General features: G+C 37.1%; 1 protein-coding gene across 5 annotated transcripts in view; it reads right to left on the bottom strand.

Moving 5' to 3' along the window:
* The window catches only part of USP24 (ubiquitin specific peptidase 24), a 155,658-nt gene that overhangs the window by 76,123 nt on the left and 52,590 nt on the right, over window positions 1–26,945 (bottom strand). For 4 of the 5 annotated variants that reach the window (XM_070786468.1, XM_070786470.1, XM_070786469.1 and 1 more), the window contains exons 8-29: window positions 24,918–24,983; window positions 22,417–22,491; window positions 21,696–21,854; window positions 20,441–20,555; window positions 20,096–20,199; window positions 19,451–19,558; window positions 19,172–19,267; window positions 18,923–19,084; window positions 18,672–18,719; window positions 16,735–16,794; window positions 13,409–13,516; window positions 12,588–12,737; window positions 11,822–11,953; window positions 10,890–11,001; window positions 9,364–9,440; window positions 8,253–8,393; window positions 8,036–8,089; window positions 6,877–6,992; window positions 4,967–5,033; window positions 4,733–4,843; window positions 3,931–4,029; window positions 3,664–3,837 (exon numbers count right to left, since the gene is read on the bottom strand). In XM_070786468.1, the coding sequence (XP_070642569.1) occupies window positions 3,664–3,837; window positions 3,931–4,029; window positions 4,733–4,843; window positions 4,967–5,033; window positions 6,877–6,992; window positions 8,036–8,089; window positions 8,253–8,393; window positions 9,364–9,440; window positions 10,890–11,001; window positions 11,822–11,953; window positions 12,588–12,737; window positions 13,409–13,516; window positions 16,735–16,794; window positions 18,672–18,719; window positions 18,923–19,084; window positions 19,172–19,267; window positions 19,451–19,558; window positions 20,096–20,199; window positions 20,441–20,555; window positions 21,696–21,854; window positions 22,417–22,491; window positions 24,918–24,983 (2,334 nt within the window). The remainder of the gene's footprint in view (window positions 1–3,663; window positions 3,838–3,930; window positions 4,030–4,732; window positions 4,844–4,966; window positions 5,034–6,876; window positions 6,993–8,035; window positions 8,090–8,252; window positions 8,394–9,363; window positions 9,441–10,889; window positions 11,002–11,821; window positions 11,954–12,587; window positions 12,738–13,408; window positions 13,517–16,734; window positions 16,795–18,671; window positions 18,720–18,922; window positions 19,085–19,171; window positions 19,268–19,450; window positions 19,559–20,095; window positions 20,200–20,440; window positions 20,556–21,695; window positions 21,855–22,416; window positions 22,492–24,917; window positions 24,984–26,945) is intronic. The other variant, XM_019957388.2, reaches the window with a different exon arrangement.

Raw genomic sequence — 26,945 nt, 5'->3', positions numbered from 1 at the left:
TTATATGCAGAGTATATCATGTGAAATGCTGGGCTGGAAGAATCACAAGCTGCAATCAAGACTGCTGGAAATACCAACAACCTCAGATATGCAGATGATACCATTTTAATGGCAGAAAATAAAGAGGAACTAAAGAGGAGAAGGGGACGACAGAGGATGAGATGGCTGGATGGCATCACTGACTCGATGGACGTGAGTCTCAGTGAACTCCGGGAGTTGGTGATGGACAGGGAGGCCTGGTGTGCTGCGATTCATGGGGTCGCAAAGAGTCGGACACGACTGAGCGACTGATCTGATCTGAAAGAGCCTCCTGATGAAGGTGAGAGAGGAAAGTGAAAAAGCTGGCTTAAAACTCAACATTCAAAAAATGAAGATCATGGCATCCGGTCCTATCACTTCATGGCAAATAAATGGGGAAAGTGTGAAAACAGTGTCAGATTTTATTTTCTTATGCTCCAAAATCACTGCAGAAGGTGACTGCAGCCACAAAATTAAAAGATGCTTGCTCCTTGGAAGAGTAGCTATAACAAACCTAGACAGTGTATTAAAAAGCAGAGACATCACTTTGCCAACAAAGGTCCATCTAGTCAAAGCCATGGTTTTTCCAGTAGTCACATACAGATGTGAGAGTTAGACCATAAAGAAGGCTGAGTACCGAAGAATTGGTGCTTTTGAATTGTGGTGCTTGAGAAGACTCTTGAGAGTCCCTTGGACTGCAACAAGATCAAACCAGTCAATACTAAAGGAAATCAACCCTAAATTGGAAGGACTAGCACCAAAGCTGAAGCTCTAATAAATACTCTGGCCACCTGATGTGAAGAGCTGACTCACTGGAAAAGACCCTGATGCTGGGAAAGATTGAAGGCGGGAGAAGGGGGCGACAGATATGAGATAGTTGGATGGCATCACTGACCTAGTGGACATGAGTTTGAGCAAACTCAGGGAGATAGTGAAGGACAGTGAAGCCTGGCGTGCTGCAGTTTACGGAGTTGCAAAGAGCCCGACACAACTTAGCGACTGAACAACAATGATGAAATATAAAAATGTGAAACTTGAAGATGCTATGTACATCACTTCTGCTATTGATAAACTGTCTTAATAATGCTCTGAGTGGGATTTCATTCTTAAATTCTCACTACATGAAGAATATGCCCGCAATGCAGGAGACCCCGGTTTGATTCCTGGGTCGGGAGATCCGCTGCAGAAGGGATAGGCTACCCACTCCAGAATTCTTGGGCTTCCCTTGTGGCTCAGCTGGTAAAGAATCCGCCTGCAATGTGGGAGACCTGGGTTCAATCCCTGGGTTGGGAAGATCCCCTGGAGAAAGGAAAGGCTACCCACTCCAGTGTTCTGGCCTAGAGAATTCCATGGACTGGGTAGTCCATGGGGTCGCAAAGAGTTGGACATGACTGAGTGACTCTCACTTTCACATATAAGTATAGTTAGTTTTTAAGAAACATCACAATATTAACATTAACCCTGCAGGCTTCAGTGGTATCTATAGCAAGGCTATGCTCTCTAAGTTTTAAAGAGTCAGACACACAAGCATCTTACATAAGGTATTAAATGAAAGAGCTGTATGTAATAACCCTCTCCATTACTTAAATACTTTTACTTCACTTGAGTGCTGGTTATTATCTTACCTTCTAGACTGTAAACACATAAAGAGCAGAATGTCTTTTGCCAGTTTTGTACCCCTGGTGCCGAGCTCCTGGCACAGAGAAGGTACAAAAAACCTTGAATGATTCATAAAATCAACAAACACAGACTACCTATTATGTTTCACTGTTGTTTTAGGTGCTGGAAATACAGTAGTGAGCAAAACATTCAGAGGTCTGCTCTCACAGAGCTTACATTTCACTGGGGAGAGAAACAGGGACATTAAACAAGGTGAATATTTTATATAGTACGTTAGATGGAAATAAAGCAGGGAAGGGGAATGAGCCGTGCAGGAGTAGGAACAGGCTGAAAGTTTAACTGGGATTGCCAAGAAGGCTCACCAAGAAGGCTACATTTGAGTGAGAGCAGGAGGAAGTGAGAAAGAACCTGGTACCAGCGAAGAAAATGCCTGGGTATTGGGGAAGAACAGGGCACAGGCCCCACTATGTTTGAGGACCAACATCGAGGCCACTGCAGCTGGAATGGTGAGGGGGAGGGGGGGTCCTGGGGGAGACCTCAGGGGAGAGCACTAGTGAGGTGGGAGGTGCGGAAGCCTCTGAATTGAGGAGTGGCATAATCTGACTGGTCTGTAAAAAGATCATGGGATGCTGGGTGCTACACACCAGAGAGACTGAACTGGAACAAGGGCAGAAGCCCTGCGACCAGACGCAGCACTACTGTTACCCTCAGGTGGTGGGTGGGGCGTGATGGCTGCCTTGATCTGTGTGGAAGCTGTGGAGGCAGAGAAGAGTAGCTGGCTTCTGGATATAGATATATTTTAAAGGTAGAGTCAAGGATTTGGTGATGCATAGAGGTATGAGGGAAAGAAGGGACTTCAAGATTCAGGCATGAATCCCTAGAAGAATGAAATAGGCATTATCTGAAACAGGACAAGACTGTGGGATGAAGAGGTTTGGGGTAGGAGCAGGTGGTGGGAAAGCGGGTAGCAGCTCAGTTTCAAAAGTTAGAATGGAGTCTATCAAACATTTAAGAGGAGATGCTGTGTTGAGTAATTGGTTCCATGTATCAGATGGTAAAGAATCCACCTGCAGTGTAGGAGACTCAAGTTCGATCCCTGGGTTGGGAAGATCCCCTTGAGAAGGGAATGGTAACCCACTCTGGTATTCTTGCCTGAAAAATCCCATGGACAGAGGAGCCTGGTGGGCTACAGTCCATGGGGTCACAAAGAGTTGGACTAGACAGAGTGACTAACACAACAATCTACACTTCAAGCTAAAGATAAAAGTTGGGGTGTTATCAATGTATATATAATATATAAAGTTTTGAAACTGGATGAGATTCCTAAATAAGATTCCTAAATAAGCATAGACAGAGGAGAGGTCAAAGGACTGAGCCAGGGAACTTCTCTGCATACAGATCAGGAAGACAAAGCAGCAGCAGCAGAGGAGCCCAAAGAGGAAGACCTAGAGAGGGACGGAGAGCCCGGTGAGTCCTGGAAGACAAGTGGAGAAAGTATTTCAAGGGGAAAAGATCACAAGGAACAAGTCTGCTGAGATGTCAAGAAGATGAGGATTAAGAGGTGGACAAAACATGTGGAGTCTCTTTTCAAGAGGAATCAAGAGAGGATGGTAAAGAGAGTACAGACTCTTTCAGGGAGCTTTGCTGACTTGAAAAGGAGAGAACTGAGGGAAACTGAAGCTCAAGTTTGGGTGAAAAAGGTACTTTTAAAAGATGGCAGAAATAACACAGCACATTTGACTGTTAATGGTAATGACCCAGTAGAGGACAATCAATGAAGAGAGATGTAACAGAGCAGCAGCAAGCAGGGGCCAGGCAGAATCACTCAGACTCACAAGAGTCTGGTTCAGAAGATTGATAAAGTACATAGTCTTCTCCCAACTAAATCCCAGCATTTCTGTGATACAGTTCTGAAGAGTCAGGACTTATGAGGAAAGGACATAATCATCCAAATCTATATGGGCTGAAGGCAAAACTTCATGATGTGAAGTTCTTGTTTTGCACTTGAAGATTATCACTGGATACCTGCTCCATGGCATATGATGAGCTGAACACCCCGCTGCTGCTGCTGCTGGAGCTGGTTGAGGAATCTGCGGAGCTCCCAGATGGTGTCCCACTGCCAGAAGTCTTCACTGTGAGGATTTGTTCATCAGAGAAGCCCAGCTGGTGGAGTAGCTTTTGATCTTTATTCACTGTCAGCTGCAGAAAGTGGTTTCTTAATTACTGAGAAGGAAAAGAGAGGAGAATACTGACAACAGACTAAAGTGACACAAAATGTGTATTTACACCTACCAGACTGTCATTTGTAAATATCTGTATACTGTCCACTGGAGAGCACAACTGCTTGGCTATCTTCCACCGGACACTCCCTATAGTTTCATTACTGTGAGCCTGTAAAATGAAGTGAAACAATACTATAATTCGCTTATCAATTAATTTAAACAGCTACTAGTGAGCACCTTGTATGTACTGGGCACTGCTGCAGAAGCTGGGAACACAACACAGAACCCAAAGACAAGAACCCATGCCCTCATGAGGCCTCCCCTCTGCAGTAATTAAACATTCTATTCCATACATCACTCCCCATCATGCATGTAATCAAATTTCAAATCCTTCCACTGCAGAGCCTTCCATTCTTCCCCTTCTCACCGTGCTCTAGGCACACCAGCCACTTTCCTTGCCACTGAATAAGCCAAACAGACTCCCACCTTAGGACCTTTGTACCTGCTGCTCCCTTGGTATGGAAAGCTCCTCCCCAGAAATAACGTGCTCTGTCAATTCATTCAAGTCTCCATTCAAATGTGACCACCTCAGAGACCATCCCTGTCCATTCTAAAATATGTCATGTATACCCATCTGATTCTGTGGTAATCTTCTTAAATCTTTATAACACCCATTTATCACCTGATATCATGTACTTACTTATGTACCTGCTTATACCCTATCAACTTCCTTTCAGTTCAGATCTTTATTTTAAATTTGTTTACTACACAGCTTTTAAAATAGTCATTCTTGCCGCTATCTTAATCAATGATGTTCATATGAAAATAACAAGACAATATGGAAATGGTTTCAGAACTTAATGTAAACCTACCTCTACAGTGAAGGTATCTTTGGTAGACTCGTAAGTAACGTTGAGAGTTAAAAGATGTCCGTGGAATGAGGCACCATGAGGTAGAATAGTTCGGGGGACAGAGTAAAAATCCTTGAAAAAGACACAGCAAGTCAAACAGCAGAGCACAGTGCCACAGTTAAATGTCACAAAAATACACTCCTAACAGACTAGTTATAGGGTGATAAAGTTGTCTTACAAAGAAGAGAGGCTTACCTCTATAGTGATCACGTAACGTTCTGCCAGAAGCAATAATCGCTCAATTATTACAAGTTTAGTGGATCTATGAATTAAAAAAATTTCTTTGAACATACTTGAATTGCTAACATGAGCTCAATTTCAGTCTCTTTCACCAAAACCACAACCACATTTAGCCCTCACTGAAATCTGCAAAACTAAACTTCCCTTTTACTCAAGGGAGAGATGGTTCAAGCAGGTCACAGCTGTCACACACAGACGGATAACAGGGGAGAAGCTGGCCCTCCCCACGTTTCCTTTCCTGTCCTTTTCTTGTCTTTTTTTTTTTTTTAAACAGTTGTTCCACAAATAGAAGGCCTGTGCTTCTGCTGGGTCTGCAGGCTTATTTATCAATTCACCAAGAATGAACAATCAGTGAGTTTGAATCTCATAATCTTACAACTAAAATATGCCATATAATTCTGTAAACACACAGAACCTGACAAAGTTCTGAACTGCCTGAAATTTAGAAGACAAATGCAAACCATTTAGTATACCACAAATGAGAACTGCTGTTTAATTAGCTTAAGAATGAGGCAGAAGAAAAAGATCCCCGCCCCCCCTGCAAAAAATGTTCATCTGGTTTATGTGACTATCCTGTATAGTTAAAACATATACAGAAAATGGTATCCCAAGGATTTTCAAAATAGTTAAGAAATCAACACACATCAAAGAGATATAATCATCTTTGGAACAGAAAACACATAGCAAGGAAGTGTGGAGCTCTCAGACTCTAAAAATGAGACCTGAGGTCTCTTTAGGTCAGAGTTAAGGAATCTTGCATATCATTTGAAATAAGAGGACTCCAATATCCAGCAGCTTATACAGTGACAGCTCCACACTTTATTAAACACTACATGTGTTAGCACTGACAGATGAAAATCCAAGTGCCCTCAAACACTTGATATTCTGGAAAGTCTAAATAGTTCATACAGGTGTATTTCTAAATCTCAGGCATGCTGATTAGCAGTACTGGAAATTTCACTTTAATAGAGTTGGTTAGCACAGGGAATTATGCTCAATATCTTGCAATAACCTATAATGGAAAACAATATGGAAAAAAATATACATATATAACTGGATCACTTTGCTATAAAGTGCTTTAAAAAGAAAAGGAACACCCCCAACTGTAAATAAAGAGAAAGAAATACACACATTCCAGAAGAGGAGACTCTATCAGCACCAACCACTGGAGGGCAGCAGAATGAGACACAGAGGGAGCTCTTCTCTGAGAACCTGACCACCACTGATTTGGGGCTGCTCACCAGTAATGAAAGACTTATTAAAATCCACAGAAGTAGTTTAACTGCTTCAATTTAATTTTCTAAATATCCATCTATTCTCCTTACTATACCAAAGAAGTACAGAAAATGCTCAACTCAAATTTCACTGACAACATCTGAAAACACTCCACACAGCAATGTGATTTAGAGATGTCAATTCAAACTTTTAACACAATTATTTGAAAAATAATTTTAAGTACATAACATTTTAACTATGATTATATCATAATGTACAATATTAATCATCACATGCCACTTCATTTTGCTTACACTGTGTCATGATTTGTCTATTCAAAAAGTTATGTCTAAGTAAATATTTCAAATCTGAAAAAAATTATTCTTCATACAAAGAATATATCTTGGTTCAATCATAGAGTAGGCTACTCATATTACACGGAGTTAAAGTAAAATGAGTCAAATGATAAAATACATGACAGGGAATACATAATTTTCAAGGATATGACTATTTGAAAAATACATGAAATAAAATGAGGAAATGAACAATTAACAGAGATCTCCAAAGGAAGAAAAAAGATTCCAATTTTACTTTTAAGCTGACCGATCTTTGTGTGTTGTGCATCTGCTGTAACTTCTGTAGTCGCTTACCTGTAAGGAGACTGGACTGACGTGGCTACGGTTGGCATGGCAGTGGCTGTCAGCATTTTTGTTGCTCTGGTCACAGCGTGTGTCAGAGTGGGGCCACCAAGTGCCGAACTGGCTGCCTAAACAAGAAATTATTCTACATCAGGGTTTCTCAACATCAGCTCTGCTGACATTTTGGGCTAGAAGCTGTTTTGTCATGGAAGACTGTCTTGGACTTTGTAGGACGTTTAGTGGCATTTCTGACTTGTACTCACTACCCACTGGCCACCAGGTGCCGGCAGGACCTGTCTAGTGACAACTAGAAGGTCTCTAGACACTGCCAAATGTCCCCTGGGAGGTCAAATAATCTCTGATTGAGAATGACTGTTCTACACGTGTTATTACTTACACGGTATCTTATTTAGGGTGCCTGAGTACTTTAAGTGTTTTTATAATCACGTATTTGGATGAAAGTCACAACCTGGGAACTCCTGTACAGATTCACTGCCAGCATATATTCACTACCAGAAAATTTAACTTTTTAACATTTGAGGGCAGTAGCATTTTATGCTTTTGGAACACTCTTTATTAGGTATTAAACTTCAACAAGCACAAATTAGGAATGAAAAGATGAATGCTTACTACTTTAACCATCATGCTAGAAATAAGGCACTGGCAACACACACGAGACAGTATTAGGTCACAGGCTACTAATGGACAGATAACCAATACGGCCTACTACTGAGTGTGTTGCTGTGGCTTTTAACAGCATTTATGATATAAATGAAATGACACATGAGGAATGATGGGAAAAGAAGCAAGTGTGTATATAAAATTTCTGGACCAAAAAAGGAGAAAAAGAATCTATTGAAATGTGGAATGTAGAGAAGACAGTTTTATACCCCAAAAGGAGGTGGGGAGTGAGGTGTGGCATGGTAGGTGAAACAGGGAAGGGAGATGGTGGAGGGAGAAGGAATGATTTCCCATAAAGTTACGTTTATTTCTATATTGTGGGTATCAAGGCAAATGCCTGTTCCCTATGCCAACAATACGATACTGCTGGCAAATTCTTCCAACGGGATCCAGCCAGAACTATACATGATCTCAAAATACAAAATTATAAATGGAAAAAAACTCAAGAGCATTTATTTCAAAAAAAGGTTAAATAAAATTTGCTACTCACTTCTAATCTTGTGTAGCAATCAGCAATGAATTTCTTATGTAATGATACAGAATCCTAAAAGTTAAGAGGTAAATGGAAATTAATGAGTCTACCATTTAGTTGTAATCATTATTAAGGATAAAATGTCAAAATAAAGAAGCTAAACTTTCAGGCACGCCAACTTATCAATTAAAAATACATTACTTTTTGTGTATGAGCACCTTTTTTCCTTACTTACCTTCTTTAACCTAGGATTTAGATTAATGTAACTGTAGTTTATAATTAATTGAATAGCCTCATTAGCAATTTCTTCATCAGGTGATTCCATGGCTATTTTCCAAATGAAATCCATTCCTATCAATTCCAGTTTTTCTACATACTGTTCACAAGAAAAAAAATTATAGCACATCAAGGCCACAAAAATACAATTATTTTCTGCTACACTGTAAATCCATACCTCTTACAGTTCACTATGAATTAAGGCTACAAAAACCGAGGTACACTCGAGAACCTTATACAAAACAAGTTTTATATAATAATTTTTTAAAACAGAAAACAGCCAACAACAGAAACACTGGGCAACTTCCATGGAATCAGGACAGATAAGGAGATTTTCCTCCAGGTGTTATCCTACACTGAAGCTGCAACTCTACCCAGATGGGGCACTGAGGCACACATACAGGAATAACATGGGCACCCCCTGCAGGAGCTTTTCTTCAAAGGAAAGGGAGTCAAGCTAGAGGTGGTTACTAATCCTCAGGGCTCAATCTGGTCTTTTCAAAGCTCAGTTAGAAATGGCCAGATCGAGGGCTTACAAGATCTTGTAAAAATTCTAGGAAGTCAGGTCATGAATGAAACAGATCTGGAACAAGAGTTATTTTTCGCCTTTTTAAAGCTACTCACGTAAATATAAATGTAAGCTGTATACATTCTCATTTTCCTGCTTCTCTGTCTGTTCTAAAAATTTCCCTCCAAATCCTTGCCTCTGAGACCTCAAAACTGAAGATTTTGGTACATTCTCAGGTACCTGTGAACTGTTGGATCTGAGAGGTTAGAAGCTAGGCTAGAACTATCCCTATTCTGCGTTCACCCAGCCACAGGAGGCCACTGGCTCTCTCAGGTCAGCAAAAACCAAAGAGGAATCTGAGAAGTCACCTGTATGGGAAGGGGAATGCCCTCACACTCTGAGGAGCTCTCTGAATGATGCAGGAGACTGCAGTCAAGGAGGAGCCCATTCTTTTTAAAAAACCTCATGTCTTCTCTCAATTAGAATATTTTTTTTTTTTTGCTGAATATCAAGTTTTACTAGATTATCCAAATTATCTAGATTTGCAAACAATGCTACTTACCAACTGAGCTCCTTGTCTTTTTAATCGATGATCACACAGATTCACATTTTCAAAAAAAGTCTTAAATAAGTTAAAACCTGAAATTATAGAATGTCAGATAAATTCATGTACTCTTGGTACCACAGATAATCAATGAAAAGACAAAGTATATCAAGAGCTAAAACTATAAAACTTTCAGGACAAAACAGGCACAAATCTTCAAGACTGTCAATTAGGCAATAGTTTCTTAGATATGGTATCAAAAACAAGCAACAATAACGACAAAAAAATTTCATCAAAACTAAAAGCTTTTGTGCTTCAAATGACTATCGTGAAAATGAAAAGCCAATCCACAGAACAGGACAAAATGTTGGTAAATCATGTCATTTGATAAGGAGTGAGTATACAGAATATATAAACAACCCTTAAAACTCAAAACTAAAAGGGCAAATAACCCAATTTAAAGATGAGAAAAATTTTAATAGACATCTTTTCAAAGGGGATATGTAAGTGATCAAAGAGCCCATGAATATCCTTAGTCATCAGGGAAACGCATATTAAAGGCCATGAGACTCCATCTCAAAACCACTAGGATGGCTAAAAGAAAAATGACAGTTTATAATTATTAGAGAAGATGGGGAGAAATCAAAACCTCATATACTGCTGGTGGGATTGTAAAATGGTACAGCCACTTTGCAAAAAAGATTGGCAATTCCTCAAATGTTAATTATATCATACAGCAATTTCACTCCTAGGTAGATAAAAACTTGTATACGGACATTTACAGCAGCATTATTGACAATAACCAAAAGTGGTAACAACCCAGATGCCTATCCACTGATGAATGGATAAACACAATGTGTTACACCCATTCAATAAGTGTTATCCAGTCATATGGAATGGAGTTTTGACATGTGCAAAAACCTGGGTGAACTTTGACCACATTATGTCTCAGCTTGATCAAGAAGCCAAATACAAAAGGTGACATAATGCACGATTCTATTGATAGAAAATGCCCACATCAGAATAACCCACAAGGACAACAAGCAGATGCACGACTGCGGAAAGGGGAGAATGGAGAGTGGCTATATAGTTTCCTTCTGGGGTGATGAAAATGTCCTGAGGTTAAAAACGGTGAAGGCTGAACAAGTTTGTGAACATACAAAAAACACTTCGTGTACACTTTAAAAAAATAAATTTTATGGCATGCAAAGTTCATATCAATAAGAAAAATTTCAATCAAAATAAACAACTGAAAAGAGGATGTCTATACTTGGAACAATTTTTACCTTAAATGAATCCTTTCTGTACTAAGTAATTTCATGAAAACAGTTTGACAGTTATTAGACTGTGCAATTTAAAAATACCATTCATGTAAAAAGAAATTCATCTGTTTATATAAACATGTTTATATAGATGTATCTTTATATGCATAAGGCAAAGTCCAGAAGCATATACCAAACTGTGACGCTGTTTCTCAAAGTGGGCTGAAAAGAAAAGAATAAAATTTAAAGAACTGAAAAAACAATTTTGATGTTTTTCCTTACCATTCATAGTGATTTCATATGACTCCAATTTAAGAATTTTCTCCTTGAAGAGCTGCTGCTGAACATCACTCTCAAGATCATGTTGCCCTTTTGTAAACCATTCAAAACACATCTGCAAATCAAGACAAATATCACCCTGTAACTAAAACCCACTTCAGGCATATACATAATCCAAACGAGGAAAGCAAAGACAAATGATTTTTAATTTTTCAGAAATTTATAATGCCTTAGTACCACTCAAAACTAAAATGAATGGAACTCTGGAACTAAATGAAGCAGTTAGTTACAGCAATCTTTCTTCTAGATAATGAAAATACATACTCATACTTTCCACTGAATCATTACATTTCAGTTTTTCCACTGACATTTATTAAATAAGCTTTACACTGTGCTAGGCACTGTCACATACTTGATCCTTTCAATAACTCTATGATGTAGTTAACGTTATTCTGCAAAATGAGAGGAGGAAATAGTGATTCACTGTTAGGAAACGTTGAAGCAACTGTCGTTCTAAAGATCTGTCTAGACAACAATTCTTTCTTTAGGGTTTCTGGGATACAACATCATTATAGGAACTCAAAGTTTCTGCTGGTTAACTTAAAATTAGTTTCATGGGAGGGAAAAAAAAAAAAAAAACTAAAGAATACACTAAGTTTGCTGTACTCACTTAGCTGAATTTGGTTTTATGCAGAATGGTTATCAAAATTACCAAAGATCTCATATGCTTATGTATATAACATATATATAAAATATCTTTTCAACACTCTCAGCTCCTAGCTTATTATAAATGTATGCTTAGTAAACTGAAAAATGTTTAGAATTGAAGATATGAGACATGCATAAAAATGTGATATACACACAGTAAAGCAAAATACTATTTATTTATTAAGTCACACTTTTGTCTTACTTCATCCATAACGCCATCTTCTTACCTCTCTATCTAATTCACAAACATCCTGGCCAGTCACAAGACACTCCCAGATTTCCTTGGCACGATTCCAACCCAAATACAGAGTAGCTTCTTGCAAGAAAAATGCCAGGAATTTAAGATGGGCTTCTAAATACTGGAAAAAGAAATAATGCTAATTAGTCAACTCCAGGCATTCATACGTAAAAGCAAACAAACAAACAAACAACTGAAATTAAAAAGTAGTTTTACCTTTAATTAAAAAGTAGTTTACCTAATGCTTTCTCTTGTAATTTAGGGTAAAGTAAATGTGAGAAATCCGTTTATGAGGTGACAATACAGTGTAGCAGAAACTACTTGTCTATTACAAACTCGGGTGACTTTAGATGCCAAGCAATCTCAGAGTAAAACACCAGAACACAACTGATGAGTGAAGATATTTTTCTATTTTTTGGAAAACAATATTACTGACAGCTTTGAGAAACAAAAAGCCATGAGCCACAGAACTGACAATTATATTTTTGATCAAAGACAAAAGATATTTATTTTTAATACCATATCATATGCAGTTATGTTAGGTGATTTACTGAAAGATATACCCAGAAATATCAATTTTCTAACCTTTTACTTCGAGGTGGTTTTATTAAAGATTAAAAACTGTTCCATCATGACAAAGACACCTCATGCTTCCTCTTTAGAGTTCTTTCCAATAAATATTACTTTTATAGTTCAAACGCAAAAAGATCAAATGGATGCTGTAAGTCATGCAACAACAGCACAATGCCAGGTACCTCCCGGTAGGTATATCGGCCATCCACTAGCGTTGAGCCAGTTAAGCCTCCAGGTCCAGCCACGGCTGCTGCAAGCCGATGACAAGCTATCAAGCTTCCTGTTACCAGTTTTACTATTTCAAAATTTTTCTTCAAGTCTTGAATAATGCTCTTGGTGAAAACAAACGAACAAAAAAAGGTATGAGAATGTGCAGCTACTTTGTCAGTTTAATACAAGCTTCTATTTGAGCATACAGTTGAGGAACAGCAAACATAAAAATTTTTCACTCACATTTCCTACGTAAAAGTAAATGAAAACAATCTCATATGTACATTTACTTGGGAATTACTATAGAATTAATAAACTTCCCTCGAAAATTTCTGGTTCTAAAGGAATTTTTTATTATTTTTTTAAAAAATAAGTCTTTCAAAAGCACTATTTCACTTCTTGCATACTTTTCCAGATCTTTCTTCCCAAGTCTCTTACACTGAAGAGCCTGTAGTTCCTTAAGCGAACTAATGTTTTTTCACAATATAAAACAAGTCTTGCGAATCTTTTCAAATTCCTACAATACTATTCTAACTTTTAAAAATTGGCTTACTTCAGTAAATTAAGGAAATAAAAAATAAATGAGTTAGGGATATATCAAAAGACAAGCTCCACAGAAATGAAAGCAGAATGATACTTAAATTCAAGATTATTAAATAATATAAATGAATTATATTAATAACCATAAAACTGTAAAACAGTCACTATAAAACTTAGCAATCTTATGATGTTTAGTCATTACAAAAGGTTATGCAAGTAACTGCATAATAATCAAATATAGCAATCCTCTTACCTTGTCTTGCTTCTGATAGGTTTGTTTTATGAACGAGCGGGTGATTTCATGTAGCTGACGCAAAGCTGGTACCACCCATACAAACTGGGGATTGTTAATCTGAGACGACTAGAGTTAAAAAGAAGTTACATTAATTTAGAAATAAATGGCAGGTTAAATTTATTAGCTATAAAAAAGTTCCAAGTCAATTAGGTTTTACTGTTATACATTCTATTATTTTTCTCTTCACATTGCTCATTTATAGTTTATCTCCATGCACTCTTAATTCAGTCTCCAACTTCTTATTCTGCATGCAATCCTAAAGCCAAGAACTGCAAACAGGAGTGGATATGAAGTGACAGTAAATGTACAGGGGTACATCAGCAAAAAACAGACAACAAGGAATTAGCAACTTCAGAGGACAGATTATAAGTAGCACAGGCTGCTAGGATATGTTGACATAATAAAATAAATCAATGGCACAAGCTTAACTTGGATAATACAGAAGTGGCTGATAAGTAAAATGGTATAAAAATATGATTTTCTACAATGATATGATCAAGATACCAATGATATGATCAAGATACTAACAGTGGTCTAAGTATTAAAGAAAATATCCATGATCTGCTTGTATTTCCTAGTTAAAACAATTTTAGAAGAGAGAATTCTGTTTTTATTAATTATTACAGCCACTTTATAATTTATATTTTTGAAAACACTTTTAAATATGTTATTTCTGAAGCTGGTGCATGACATTCCAGATCTTCACGTACATATCTGAAAAGTCTGATGTTCATGCACTACTCTTTAAAAAAAGAACTGCTTTTTAATAAATGACATCTTTCAAACTATGAGATTTCATTATAAAATCTGTAAAAATGTCATATTAACACTATTAATCGACTGATCAAGTAACTCTCTAAAAACTGAATTATAGTTAGCATTTACTTTAAAAACTTTATTTTTTTAAAAAAGCCTTCTTGCTTCTTCAAGTCTTTCTGTAAGATAAAGATGCCTATAGGGCAGAAAAATACTTTTGATGTCATTTGCAGAAAACGGTTGTACTACTAAATACGTAAATGTGGGCAGCTATTGCCAAAATAATATTGGCTTTCCTAGAGATTAGCCAATCAATCAGCAAATACCATATTTCCTGGATTCTAAGATACAAATTTTATAAAATTCAACATTTCTGATAGTGATACTTCTTAAGAATTATATAAAAGAAACTTTCCGGCCATTAGGCATAGGAGTAGGTTTAGATATGGCTATCCTTATGTGGGATGTGCAAACTTGGCTGTTACAAAGGTATCTGTTCATCTACCCATCATTTCTGTTCTTACATGGCAGAGTTAGCACCAAACAAGGATGGGTTTTTAATTTAAACATAGATCACTGATTTGTTTCTTGAATGCTATCAAAGGATTACACTATGGTATTGATAAGCCCATCATGTCTATCATTTCAATTAAAAGCAAAGAAAACTGCCAGTGGTCTTAAGACTAAAGCATTTTCCAAAGCCAGGAGAATTTGGTGTGACAGACTCATACTCTGTGAAGGGTTACATCATTTGGCATTAAACATCTCTCTGTCCAAAGTTACAGCTTAATTCAAGAGGAACTATTTAACTTGTAGTATAAACAACTTAATGAAGGAAAAAAGCAGCTTGAGTTTTACAAAAAAGACAAGGACACAAAACTCTATATTTCTCAACATGCCTCAAAATTCTATACTCTTAAAGATTTCAAAGAAGTCCAAAGCACTACACTGGATAATGGAAAGCAGCATGCCACCATGTGAGGCTGTACATACTGGATTAACCCTGTGATGCGTGGTGCAATCACTGGCATCTTAGAATCAGAGAAATAAGGTATACATTAAAAGGCAACTACTTGAAAGACTAGCTAGGATATTTCTGCTAAGACATAAAAGTTGCAAAATGACAGAAACTAAAATTCTGAGGCTTAAGTCCAAACTGATACCTTCTGAAAGGATCATAAACATTGGGATATAAATATAAACCTTTTTGTAAATAATCAGGTATATTAGAAAGTATCATTATGAGTCAATTATGGTTAGCTTATTTTTTTGACACTGAAAACTATCCTTTGGAATCTGAAAGGTATTTCTGACATAGCCTTTCTAGAGTTCAGCAAACAAGACAGATGTTATTTATTCCATCCTATCTATGCTATGACATTATGCTGCTAAGCTATAAGAAAATTTTTAAATTACTGTTTTCCACTTACAAAAGGGGCAAGAGAATATGGTGAACAATTAAAACGAAAATATTTGATAATGTCTGATAACGAAGCTGAGGTTTCATAAGTAGCAGTTAATGGTATATCCAAATTAAGACTGAATGTTAGCTGAAGCTGTAGAGGTCAACTAGTTTAGCCTGCAAACCTGTGCCTAAACTCTCCTTATTCATTTTTGTTAAAAGAGTTGTCTTCCGGTGTTTCCAGTGATGAGGAACTCAGGAGACAGTGCATTCTGTGTCAGATTGTCTTCCTAGAAAGTTCAGGGATCTGTGATACTGAAACATGCCTTTACCATAACTGCTTATGAGACATAAAAACTAAGTTGAATCAAATGTCTCTAACAATCCTAAAAGTATCTAAAAGAAAGCTTTCATATTCTTTCTTGAGTTCTCACTTCTCAAAGCTGAATATCCCAATTCTTCATCTGCCTTGTTTTTCCAGACCTAGCCATTTATCTAGAACCAAAGTAAAAATTTTTACAAGGGTGGACACTTTTTACAAAGTATTTCCTCCTGTGCTAATCAATCACATCATTGTGAGACTGTACTGAGGGCACCTTGCTATTTTTACTTTCAGTTACGTGTTTTGTCATGTGGAGGCCATTCAGGTATGTGTAAATGATTTTAGTGTCTTCACAGGTGAAGCAGAGGAAGTAAGAGGAAGGGAACCAACATTTACTGAAAGGCTGCTGGGCACTGTGCTAGGAGGACTTCATATAATGACTTAAGGATATGCAAACACCACTGATTAAGTAAAAATGATTTTTTTTTTTGTTTAGTAATATTTTTTTGGGTGCGTACATTTAAACTTTTTAATTGAAAAGTAAAAAAGAGTGAAATAAGAGGGAAAGGGTTGGGGGCAGACAGTGGAAGGTATAAAGGAAGCAAAGGAAAAGAGGACCAAGGAAGCCAAGGGTATCCTGGCAGAATCTACAGAAATAAAGTTAAGAAATAAAGGTCAGAATTTCTGAACACAACAATGGAACTTGGGAATTTTAAGTGTCAAAAGCAGAGGGAAAGGGAATCAGTGGGAGGAGTAGAGGTAGCTGGGGGTGGGAGGGGAGTAAGAGGTGGGTGATCTTCTTACCCTTTGCTTAGTTTCTGTGTAGCCTGGCAGGGAGACATAATTCCCAGTCAGCCCACCTTGCTGCCTGGCAGGAAAGGGCATAGCATAGAAAAACACCTTTAGTGGCAGTATATAACTCACCCCCCTGCCTGGAGTCATGTCGGGGGCTTTGATCTTCCCACTGCCCCCCTTCAGCCACGGGCACTTTAAAAGAGTATTTGCAAAAGAACTCAGTCAATGGAGAAGTGCTAGGTAAATGCAAGTTATTATTATTCGAAATGAAGGAATGGTACATCAGAATTTCCTTACTGGGAGCAGTGGGATATAAAAAATGAAGAATATTTCTTTCAAGACTAACAAAATGACTCCAAAATTCTCCCTGTTACTTTTTGAGTTTTGTTTTAAAACATCAGACTGAGTGAAGTGACTGCACAGAGAAGCAATAAAGATGCAGCGATGCTACTGGCTAGAAGGGCTAAAGTAATGCCCAGCTGTAACAAGGAAGGAACAGGGGTCAGGAAGGATTTTCTGCTTTCAAAAGTCATTTCCCTGGAGGGAGGAAAAAGTCCCTTCAGCTTTAACCTTCAGACCTATAAAGAAATGTATCTGTTACAGTGAAGAAAAGACCATTTTCTACAGATACCTTTTCTTTCTTACTATTAGTATCAAAAGATTTAAACTGCTTAAATAGCTCTAGATGAGTTTCAATCATAAAGACAGAGGGTGCTAAATTATCCGAATCGCTGAGCTGAGAAAACTGGAAAAATTCACACTGTATCTGAGTAGAAAGAGAGCAATGTTGTTGAATTAAAGGAATAATTTAATCATAACCTGAGAGGTACCAGCTCCAGTTTATGAATAATTTTAATGTAGAAAATTCACTTGATCAAATTTCAATGTCAGAAATATAACCCACAAAGTTCTTAAATGCCCCCAACTAAACTTTATGACCAAGCATAATTTAGGAGAATAAAAGCCTATGAGTCACCAAGGGTGCTTAACAAGAGTCTCTGAATTTACCAGTGTAAATTAGCAGTATTCAAGATCCTTTAAACAAATACTTATGGGGAATACCAAGAAATATGCTTTACCAACGAAATTGTTAAGCTGTTAGCTATTTACTAAAGTCTTTTCTTAAGTAACAGTGAAATGAAACCCCTCTTGCTGTGAGGTTTCATGTTTCATCTGAGCAACCTGAGGGCCTGCGTGGAGGAGGAGGACGTGCTGTAATCAGGGCTGCTGAAACCATGGAGGCAGGCTCCAGGGACTGACCACTGAGGTCAGCCCTCTCCAAGGAGAGCCTTGATGTTTAAGGACTGCAGCGACAGGAGAGCTACGGCCATTGCTGCCCGTTCTGCAGCCCCCGCTTACCAAGAACAGGCGGAAGCCTCCAGCCACTGGAGGTCAAAGCCCTGGAGGGGAAGGGCTCCTATGCACTCATCCCTACGCAGTCCCAGCAGCAGGTGCTCACGGAACAATCACTCTTTTAAGATCTTTAGGACCACATCTGAACCAAGCATCCAAAAATGACTACATGCCAGCACTGAAGGAACCTCCTTCTCCCCTTCTTTCTCTCTTCTGACTCTTGGGAATTCCTCCATTTCTCTCGTACGGGAGAAAAATGGGCACGATATTTATTAAACTTGTGCATATTTTGGATTTAATTTTAAAAAGAAAAACTAAGTTGAAGGTCTTATAATCTTATGAAAATAATATAGTAAAACTACTCTTTGAATGGAACCCTGGGATTTTTTCCCTTTGTGAGTCAATAATTCCCCAAGCTTTAAATAATAAAGCACAGGTCATAAGAAAATATTCAAACAGCAGTCTGTATCTGAATACTACTTGAAAAAACACTGTAATAATTTACTATTATCTTAAAATTATAACTCAATTTATTAAATAGAATTATTAAATTAGTATACCTTTTACTTTATACCTCATCTGCAAATTCTTACCTTGAATCCATCCTTCTTGTTTTTATCCAGACCTGACCATTCTCCAGGCTGAAAATTAATTTTAAGAAAAATGTAAGTGACTTGATAAAAGCAGTACCTATAATTTCCCAATTTTGGACTCAAAGATTAAAGAGCTTCCATGCAGGACATTTAGCTTAATTTAAACAATAGGGGAGGAAAATTATTTGGTTCTAATTGCTCAGACAATACTATTACTCTGACAACAAAACTAGACCAAAGGTAAAACCAACCCTTTTAATATCTTCTATGCATTTAATTATGTAGCTCCTCTTGATTGCTTCTTTCACTGCATACGCATCACTAAGGATTGTCAGATGCTCCTCCAAAGCTTGCTGAATAAGGCTACTGGGCAGCGTGGGGAGATGAGCCAGTTCCCAGAGCACATCCAACACCTACGGTAAACCACATGTGATGAGCCAGCCCATATGCAAATAAAGCTGCTTTAAGCGCTTATAGCTAGAAAAATTTGATTTTCCTGCCTTTCCAGAAGTGGTCTCAAAGCGAGCTTCCCGGCCTATTCGTCCAATAAGGCTCAATAGCTTCTGTCTCACTCTATCGCTCTCAGTCTCCCAGCTCTGCAGAACGAAAAAGACAAGACATACGAATTGCTCCCCAGTCCGTTTTGATCACACTGGCAAAATATGCAGAAACTTTAAACTTGAGCTAAAAAAGTTTAAGAAGAGTATGGTTAAATATTGCTAATCTAGAGGAAGAAAACCTCATTTTAGAAAAATTCAAAAGCACATTTGAGCACATACCTTCTGAATAAGAACAAACAAATGATTAAGCTGATCTGAATTAAACTTGACAGCTGCTGCAGCAATAATAGTATGAATGTTCTCAATCACAGTAGATGATTGTCCTGACTAGAAAAGAAGACATTGGGGAAAAAGTAAAGTCTTGGAATCTGGAAAAATACAAGTCTTTCCCCAGAGATATACAGAAGCAAAAGTAAAACACTAACAAAGATAAATTGATTCTAGACTATCAGCATACACTTGCATGATAAAACTGGTAAGACTACACGAAGCAACCATTATTAGTGGTTATCAGATGGCCTTATTTTAATTTCTTCAAGCATTAAATCTCTAAAAAGAAAAAAAGATGAGAATCAAATTCTCAATCTGACATATTCATTTCAAGAGGAGAACAAAATATTTTCAACTGGCTTAAAAACAATTTATACTGATTAAGTTTACAAGAAATACATACTAATCTTTCACATTTTATTAAATGATCTTGAGGGCTTCAGTTGAGAGTATTATGTACCTCATTTTAAAATCTGCTCATAGATATTTTGAGTTCAATTAATATTTATTTATCCATGGACAGGAAGTCACCATCCTTCTCTTTCTCTGATAAAAAATGTCAGAAAAGGGCAAAAGCAATTCTGATCAACTTACCTGTATCTTCCAAATTTTAGTGAGCTCATCTAATGACAGTTTACTGCCCAAGAGTTCAATAATTCCCTTTATACGATCACAGTATTGTGCTTGGTCTATGTTGCCTAAAAGAAGAAACACCAGAGAGGCAGACAGATAATGAACGCTGACTTTCTAAACATGATTCTATTAATTCAAAGCAACAGTAACTTGCTATAAGATTATGTAAAGGCTAGTACAAAATAAAGATGACCAATAGAAAAAATAAATAAAGGCTAATATAGTCAAAGCAACAATTTCATACATTTTTAACACAAAAGTATATTATTTATGAGTTAGGTAATTTTTTAAAGCAAGTTAACTTACCTTCCAATGCGATTGACAGAACTGAATTTTCAACTAGCCAATCTAACAATCTGTCTGTATCTATAGCATTCTTCACAGATTTGGATAAAGTGCTATCTTCTATGAGTTTGGTTACCTAAAAAGACAGGATTATTGTGATTTAATCTAATGCAAATATTCATAATCAAAATCTTCACATATATCTTGTGACTTTTACAGTATTACAATGTAGTCTGATAATTAGCCTAAATGTATCAAAGGCCAGTTATTAGAAGTTAATAGACTACCTATTTTTAATGTCTTTAAAAAGAACACAGAGCTCACATTCCCTGGGCCACTGCTGACTGGCTCAGGGAAGCACATCTGACCCAAACTTCAATCAGAGCATGTCTCCGAATTCTACACTTGGGACCAGAGAGAAAGCATCAGTCCTTCCCTGGTCATGGGAGCTATCCATGGCCATGTCTACCTTATGAAGACGCCACTCTGCATGGAGAGAAAGAACAAAGAAAAGCAGAGATAAGACCTGGACAGAGTCCTGGCAGTGGTTTGGTCTTGGATTCTAGTTGGTCCTGTTGCCCACATGTGTCTCTGACCTTATGAGGTTTAGCTATTTTTATGAGATAGCCCTGCCTTCTTTTATTAAATTCTTCTTTTAATTTAAAATAATTCAAGAATCACTCAAATGATCAAGTGATTCACTCAAGAATCAAGAGTTACTTGTAGCCAAGAATCCTAATTAGTACAAAACTGAAGGAAAATAATTGTCATTATGGCTGAACTCTATTGGCCCCACCTATCACTCACCAAAACCAACTATGCTCCTGGAAAGTTTAGGAAGCTGCAAGATCTTATTTCCATCATTTTGCTTAGACCACTCCAGTTGTAAACAAAACAAAATTTTGCCCAAACCCCAGTTAAAAGATTTGGTTTAAGTAAGTGCATATCTGAAATATAATAAAAGGAATTATACCCTTGGGGTAAAAAGTAAACCTCAAACTTCATATTCCAAGGAATTGTGTTCCAGAAAAATCTCACTAAAACACTGAATACTTCATAGGATGAATTCTGAACGTAATACATATGAAAGTATTACTTTATTAACAGACAAATGTAAACATAGACCATTTTATATATAATCACTGTTATCTCTTTTAGTGGGATTACAAGAAATTATTATTTTTTATTTCCCAACATTTTTACATTAATAACAAGTTGTGGAAGAACTTAAGAGTATCTATACTTTAAGTCTTCCAGAAACAAGTGCAAGACTTACTTCTTTGAGGGAATTCATTTTGGCACTGAAATGTGGTGATTTCAGCATGCGCAGCAGGATGTCTAGTCGAAGGTCGTCCACCACGGTCACCAGATCTGGTTGGAAGCGCATGCAAAGTAACTTGATGGCAGACAAGAGCTCAGGGATGCTAACCAATCTCTTTCATTTAAAAACAAAACACACATACACACACATACAGAGAAAACAAAAAGGAACCAATAAAACATTTTGATGGCAATTCTTACACACACAGGAATAAAGGACATATTCAGTAACCATGGTCTAGTGGTATCTGATATTTCACATGGTTGATGAACTACATTCTGCTTTTAACCAAAAATCAGTGCACGAGTGAGCAAAGAAAAGAGAAGGGGTCTGAGAGAAAGTCAAGGCAGAAAAATGAATCATAGAACAACTCTGGATAGCTTTTAGTACCAAATTATTTTAAAGCTTCTTCAATGCTATACCAATTGTACTACTATCAAAACCAGCATGTTGGTTAAATTCTTAATGGTGTCACTTACTGAGAACCCTCCATTCATTTTATTGACTGTTATTGACCAAAATAACATTTTTTTGGTCAGGAAATGTAAAATTAATTTAATGTGAGCTGTATGTGACCAGAATCCAAAGAGCAATGGTATGTGAACCTTGCCCCAAGTCCTGGTTGTGCTTCTGTGGACCAACATGCGCTGCGATCGCGTGACTGGAGGTGCATTACCTTGTCTTTGAGGTCCTTTTCCTCCACACTCCGCACATCCTGGATTGTATTAAGGATGACTGGGTCTAGCATGGGCTGTAGGAAAAAAGTGCTAAAGTTAATAAGGACCCCTGAATCTGTCCTTAAACTAGAGAGGAGATACTTCTTCATTCACATTTCACAAAGGAGAAGGTACAATGCAAAGATCTGAATCTAGTATCAGACTACCACTAACTAACTAACACCATCCCAAGTAAACCCTTTTAACTGATTCTGAGCCTCGGCTTCTTTACTATCATATGGGTGCAGTTCCTCTTTACTTTCTTATAAGGGTCCTTTGAAGAGCAGCCAAAGACAACCAAAGACACACAGACTGACTTAAAGTATTAAACACGAGTATGTATCATTTGGAATAAAGTATTTTGCATTTGATTTTTAAAGAATAAATAGAAGCACAAACCACAAAAATATGATGCTTTTAATGTAAATGAGGCCTACAGATAAGACTCATACAACATACTGTTCCTGAATGGTAGCATAGCCAGATAACTAACTCTAAGTAATATATGAGAAGTAGTGAAAAATTAGCAAGGTCTAAATGATCACTTGTCTTTTAAGTAAAATAAATTTTTTTTTAAGTAAAATAAGTTTTAAACTTATCTGGTGACTAGAAAATATTTGGCTATCAAAGCAAGAACACATTAGCAATGAATTAAAATGCCATCATGCAATCATCCACATACAATTCCCTTATTTACACTTATGCCAACTGTATAGTGAAAACTGAGGGCTGTCGGGGTAAGAGGCAAGTCACACTGCTCTTGTCAAGCATGTGCCAGCCTTACTTAGCTTTCACCGCAACTCTGTGAGACAGGTATGGGTTACTACTACTTTACAGATAAATAAGGAAGCAAGTCCCAGGGGTCACATTAGTCTTCTAAAGGAGCAAGTGTTAGAGACAAGTATTAATGTACATAACTACAGCATGAATTTATTGCTGAGAGAATTTAAGGTTGGATGTGTTGTTTCAGTTGCTACTGCAGGAAGTTAAACATACTTTGGTTGGAAATTCATAAACTTTTTTTTAAAGAACACTGTGCTAAGAGAAGGCAATGGCAACCCACGCCAGTACTCTTGCCTGTAAAATCCCATGGACAGAGGAGCCTGGTAGGCTGCAGTCCATGGGGTCGCTAAGAGTCGGACACAACTGAGTGACTTCACTTTCACTTTTCACTTTCATGCGTTGGAGAAGGAAATGGCAACCCACTCCAGTGTTCTTGCCTGGAGAATCCCAGGGACGGCGGGGCCTGGTGGGCTGCCGTCTATGGGGTTGCACAGAGTCGGACACGACTGAAGTGACTTAGCAGCAGCAGCAGCAGTGCTTATATATAAAGCCTGGAATTCTAAAGAATTTAGTATTAATTAGCAGTTGGAATATCTGCACTAAATCTCTTTTCGTGGAGCAATGCATGGATAAAGAGTATGCACTTAAAAATTCAATCCTGGCTTTGATTATTAAAAAGCCAATTATTAAATTGCTAATATAGATTATTAAATTATTAAGTCAAATCATTTTGCCTCTTTATGTTTCAGTGTTTCACTACAAAACAAATGATTATATTCATATGCTTATAAGTGAGAGAACACTGCATGTCTCTAAAGACCTTAATATCAGAATCAAGAAATACTTAGTCACTCTGCTTCATTTAAATAATTTTGCAGAATTACTCTGAAATCTAAAGAAGGCACTTAAAACTTAGAAATTTCCAGAACCTACTAAAAAAAAAATCCCATTTCCCTTGTTAAAATGGCCCTATGTACACTAGACATTAGAAATGAGGAACAGTGCATACTATGCTCCCAAAGGACACTAAGCTTTCAAAACCATTTACGGTGATTTTTAAAAAATCTCTGTGACAGCTAAGTTTCACAGACATATTTTTATAAAGAAAATAATAAATGGAGGTATTTCAACATGACATTTTCTTCAGTAAAACTTGTTAAATGAAATGGAAAGGCAACCAGAAAGTGCACTGGGCCCTAAGCATCAGAAAGCTCAACACTCACAGCTTTGACTATCCTATGACCTGCTGACATGCAGACAAGATGCGCTGTCAAACTGCTACTCAGATTCTCAGTGACTTGGCTAGAGGCAGCCCAGCAGGCCACTCAACACTGTTTAACGTAATGCTGAATCTGTAAATAATCCTGTGAAGGGGGTAGGGACATATGCCACCTATTTTACAGTGAAGAAAGTGGGGGGGGGGGGAGCTATAATCTGTAATTGTATTTGATAAAATGATAAATTGAAAAGATAAGTAACTTTAAATGTTTAGACGTTACCTATAACCTATTAATCACTTTTATTTATCTTCTGATAAAAATTTCACTACAAGGATAGCTAATTAAAAAAAAGCAGTTATTCTGATAGGCAAATTCTGAACAACCTGATAAAACGATAATTTTTACTGTTTGTATGCCTTAGATCACTTTTGAAATAAGTGTAAAATGGTTTATCTTACCTGTACCACTGAGGAATTGAGGTACTCTGCACATACCCCTAAGGGCTGCACTAGTGCTGAGACTGCCTGAAAAAAAGACAGCAAATGTGAGAAATAAATGTGAGCAAGTTCTTTCCTTTCAACATTAAACAAATCCTTTTTTATATGTCAGAGAACATTTTATACTCTTGGGCAGGAAAAGCTGATATAAAGATGTCAGTTCATTTAAATTATTGTAGAAATTTAATGTAACTTAAATCATACTATGCCAATAAAACTTCTTTCAAGGCTTGGATGAGATGATTCTAAAGTTCACATTGTAGAATAATAAAAATTTTTATTTGAAAAACGAGAGAATAGTGGGGGAAGGAATGAAATGTGCCTTTAATGTGCCTTTAACAAAGAAAACATTTAAGACTTTCATTAAGAAATCTATAAAACTTTACAGAAATACATAAATGGTCCAAATAAATGAGGAAAGATCATGTTCTTGAAGGGAAAGGACTAGTACTATAGACATGTCAATTCTCCACACATGATCTTGGTGGCACTTTCTGCAGGAGATCCTGACACGTTGCCTATATTCGGAAGAATAAAAACACGAGAATGATCAAGAAAATCTGATAAAAGGAAGATGCTGAGCAAAGCTGGCACCACCAATAATGAAAATAGCAGAGAAACAGTATCAAAAAATGACAGAAGTCCAGGAACAATTCACATATAATGTATACACACACTCAGACATTTGATAAAGTCAACAAACCAAAATAGTTAAAAAAAAAAAAAAAACAAACCTTGTAGGAAAAAAAAAAAAGGAATGTTCTTCAGATCTTAAAACAATTAGTTACCCTTTTGGAAGAAAACAAAACTGGATTTCTATCTTATGTGACATATATAAATAAATTCTAAATGAACTCAAGAACTAAGTTTAAAAAATGAAATTGTTTTGAGTATAAAATGAAATGAGTACTGTTATAAACTTTGAGATGGCAATGAGAACACCCCTCAAGCAAATCAGAAACATTTTAAGCCATTAGGGAAAAACTGACACAAAACGACACCATCAGCAGAATGAAAAAAGAAGGGAAAAATCTTAGAGAAATCTTTAGCCTCAAGACATCTGATAACAATGAGGACAAGCCTAGATTTCTATATATCCCCCATTAGCCAATTTTCATCAAGTAGGGGAGAAACTTCGAGCTTCTCTGTTTGTTTAAATACACTTTGCAGGAAATTAGTGAGTGTTTCATTTAACCTTTAAAAAAAAGGAAGTCTATTTCTATTATTGCCCAGTGACCTACATAGCCAGTTCTTGAGAAATAAGCAAGCTGGATAAAACCCTCTATCTGAATAGGTTTTGTTTTGTCTTGCTTTTTCAGTCACTACCTATTATCTTCCAGGTCAATAAAGTCCTCGCTAACATACTTGATCCGTTTAATGGGGATCAAAATGACAGCCTAACAACCTAGTCAAGGTTCAGGGAGGGAGAAGAGGCCTCTGACCAGTGTCACTACAAGTATTCACGATATGGTTGACCTCTGATCTTCAAGAGTAAGCAGCGGGCAGCTAGCAATAGTCTGTTACCAAGCAGAGCGCCAGTCTCTCCTTGACTGTTGTTACTACCCTCATGCAAAGATGGACCAACGGGGTTAGCTGATAAGCCATGGTCCCACAGAAATAACGGGTATTACTCCAAGCACAATTTGTGTCACTTAGACATATTATTTTACAACATCATTTTCTACTCTGGTCAATTCGCAGTAGCTGCCACAGTGTCTTCTACATGGCAAGTACGTAATAAGTAGTCTCTAACTGAATGATTAGAGAACAGAATGAAGTGCTTTCAGTTACAAACAAGTAGTCTGTGAAAAATTAAAGATGAAGTTATTCCCCTTACCATAAGGTAAAATTTTTTGAGAAAGTGAAGTTGACATGAAAACATACTGGTACTACACCTGAGGGGTGATTCTAAGCTCCAGGTACAGCCCTTTATTACCTACGAATCTCTGTAATACCAAAAAGCTGACTAAACGATGTTAAAATATTTTA

This window comes from Bos indicus, chromosome 3, assembly GCF_029378745.1.
Source record: "Bos indicus isolate NIAB-ARS_2022 breed Sahiwal x Tharparkar chromosome 3, NIAB-ARS_B.indTharparkar_mat_pri_1.0, whole genome shotgun sequence".
Lineage (NCBI taxonomy): Eukaryota > Metazoa > Chordata > Mammalia > Artiodactyla > Bovidae > Bos > Bos indicus.
Note: the sequence above shows the minus strand (reverse complement) of the source record. Positions and strands in the feature narration are given on the sequence as shown.